At 40.7% G+C, this 2721-nt stretch overlaps 1 protein-coding gene across 1 annotated transcript; it reads left to right on the forward strand.

Annotated features, from left to right (window-relative positions):
- The first annotated feature begins 558 nt into the window (after positions 1–558).
- On the forward strand, positions 559–2102 carry LOC139875904 (uncharacterized). The gene is made up of 3 exons (XM_071863202.1): positions 559–634; positions 833–1464; positions 1731–2102. The coding sequence occupies exons 1-3, from the start codon at positions 559–561 to the stop codon at positions 2100–2102; spliced, it is 1080 nt and encodes a 359-aa protein (XP_071719303.1).
- Positions 2103–2721: the final 619 nt, after the last annotated feature.

The following is a 2721-nucleotide window of genomic DNA, read 5'->3' on the forward strand; positions in this document are numbered from 1 at the left end:
AAGTGTGTGTTGGAATGAATGACAATGACCCTTTAAATAGACTTGGAATTTGCCAGCATACGCCTGGCAGGGCGTATGACAGGGCGTATGGTAGCCATTTTTTGGCAGGCCTTATGCAAGGCAGGCCGTATGGTGGCTCGTGTGGTGGAACGTATATGGCAGGCCATTTCCATACTGGCAGGCCGTATGGCAGGCCGTATGGCTTGCTGGTCAGCCTTGATTCCCTAGATCGTAACTTGATTTCTTGTCTTTCACCGTTTTCGCTCTAGAATCTTCGTTTTAGCTCCGACTCTCTTGATTCTTTTTGCACCGCCTTCGTAATTACTTGTTCTTCAATTCTAACCTATGAAGTGGGTATTTTGCTGACAAAGTTCGAATCTTTTTTGTTTTTGGGGCTTAATACCGGGGTAAAGACGTGACTTTTTAGCTGATATCACCACTTCCATCCGATTAGTATTGTTGAAATAAGGGATTTTGGCAAAGAGCTCGGGTTGAGGTGGAAACCGCTCAACCCTATGTAAGTGTCTGTTTCCCCTTTCGTTCTTGTCTTGGTTAATTATGAAGATACTTTCTCTTAATGTGTGGGGGCTTGGGGTTAAAGGGAAATTTGGGTGGGTTATAAAGATTTGTTCAAGTGAGAAACCGGATATAGTTAAACTTTAAGAGACGAGATGCAAGCATCTTAGTGATTTTTTTGTTCATAATTTGTGGGGAAATAATGATTGCGGCTTTATCTAAAAAGAAGTGGTGGGTAAATCGGGCGGGTTGTTGTTAATTTGGGACACGAAATCTTTTGTTGCTACCAGTTATCTTTGCAGTGAATTCTTTTTAGCTATCAGAGGGAATTGGGTGTTATCGGGGCAAGAATCGCTAATCGTCAACGTTTATGGTCCTCACAAGGACTCGAGTAAGATTCGCTTGTGGAATTCCCTAGACAATATTATTAGTAGGGTTGATTCGGCATGGGTTTTATGTGGTGATTTTAACGAAGTGAGGGAACGCTCGGATAGGTTAAACTATGTTTTCATGCAGAACAGAGCTTCTAGATTCAATGAGTTTATTGCAAGAAACAATTTGATTGAAATCCCAATCACCGGTAGGAAGTTTACGAGGATTAGTGATGATGGGGTAAAGTTTAGTAAACTTGATAGATTTTTGGTTAATGATAGCTTTATTGGGTTATGGAAGGACCTCTCGGTTCATCCACTCGATAGACGTGTCTCCGATCATTGTCCGCTAATTCTTCGAGATAAATATATCGACTACGGGCCTAAACCTTTCAAAATCTTTAATGAATGGTTCAACTATGATGGGATTGATGAGACTGTTAATAAGGCATTGTCGAAACCGGTTAAGAGCAGGAGATTAGATTGCACGTTTAGAGATAAACTTAAAAATGTCAAGTTTGATCTTCGTGATTGGAGCAAAAGGGTGTTTGGTAATCTTGATTGTGAAAGTGTGGAGGTTTAAATGATGTCGAAAGAGAAACATGGTTGGGTGAAAGAAAACTTTGGATCGATAAAGAGAACACGAAAATCAACATGTTAAAGTAAAAGGCTAAAAATCGTTGGATTCTCGAAGGTGATGAAAACTCGAAATTTTTTCATGCTTCCATCAAAAGAAAGTTAAGTAAATGCAACATTCGTGGTCTTAACATAAACGGAAGTTGGAATGAAAACCCAAGTGATGTTAAAGATGCTATTCGTTCCCACTTCTAAAAATTTTTTGAGTCAAGAATTAGTGAAAGGCCTTTTACTACCGTATGCGCTGGCGATACCACTGATCCAACAGCTTCTGGGGTGCCTACTGGCCCTGATAGCAATCGGCCCACCACTATTCCTGTTGAAATTGGACATTTCAATTCGTCTGGACCTGTTAACAGGCCTGGATCCGTTCCTGTGTTAGTACGTAGATCTGTGAGGGCTACTGGGCCAGCTAGTAACCATGCTACTAATCATGCTGGGCCGAGATTGCTGCACTTATCTGAGACAGAAGCCAACGAACTTGAACTACCATTTGGCGAGAAAGAGATTTGGGATGCTATAAATGATTGTGGTGGTACAAAATCCCCTGGGCCTGACGGGTTCAATTTAAGCTTCTAGAAAAAATATTGGACACATTAAAAGGTGATTTGGTAAGTGCTATCCAACGTTTCTGGGAAAATGGCGAGATTTCAAGAGGATGCAATGCGTCTTTTTTAACTCTAGTTCCTAAGGTCACGGATCCGATCTCTTTAAATGATTATAGGCCCATAAGTCTTATTGGTAGCTATTATAAGGTATTGGCCAACATGCTTTCGAATCGACTTAGGAAAGTTATCCAGAATCTCGTTGGGTTCGAACAAAGTGTTTTTATCAAAGGAAGAAACATATTGGATGGCGTGCTTATTGCTAATGAGATGATTGACTACATAAAGAAATCAAAGGCTAAGAGTCTCATCTTTAAAGTTGACTTTGAGAAAGCCTTCGATAGCTTGAGTTGGGAAATTCTAATGGAAGTCATGGGATACATGGGGTTTGGTGTGAAATGGCGTCAATGGATTCTCTCTTGTCTAAAATCCGCTTCGATCTCTATACTTGTCAATGGGTCTCCTACATGTGAATTTAATCTTGATAGAGGCGTCAGGCAAGGTGACCCCCTTTCTCCTTTTCTATATATTCTTGCCGCCGAAGGTTTAAACACGTTAACGATGTATACGATTGATAACAACCTCTACTCTGG

The sequence above is a fragment of the Rutidosis leptorrhynchoides genome, chromosome 11, assembly GCF_046630445.1.
Source record: "Rutidosis leptorrhynchoides isolate AG116_Rl617_1_P2 chromosome 11, CSIRO_AGI_Rlap_v1, whole genome shotgun sequence".
In the NCBI taxonomy this organism is placed as follows: domain Eukaryota; kingdom Viridiplantae; phylum Streptophyta; class Magnoliopsida; order Asterales; family Asteraceae; genus Rutidosis; species Rutidosis leptorrhynchoides.

Coding starts and splice junctions, on each gene's coding strand:
- LOC139875904 (XM_071863202.1), top strand. CDS start 559: ATGAAGATACTTTCTCTTAATGTGTGGGGGCTTGGGGTTAAAGGGAAA. Junction 635..832: donor GGTTATAAAGATTTGTTCAA/GTGAGAAACCGG, acceptor AATTCTTTTTAG/CTATCAGAGGGAATTGGGTG. Junction 1,465..1,730: donor TTGATTGTGAAAGTGTGGAG/GTTTAAATGATG, acceptor AAATTTTTTGAG/TCAAGAATTAGTGAAAGGCC.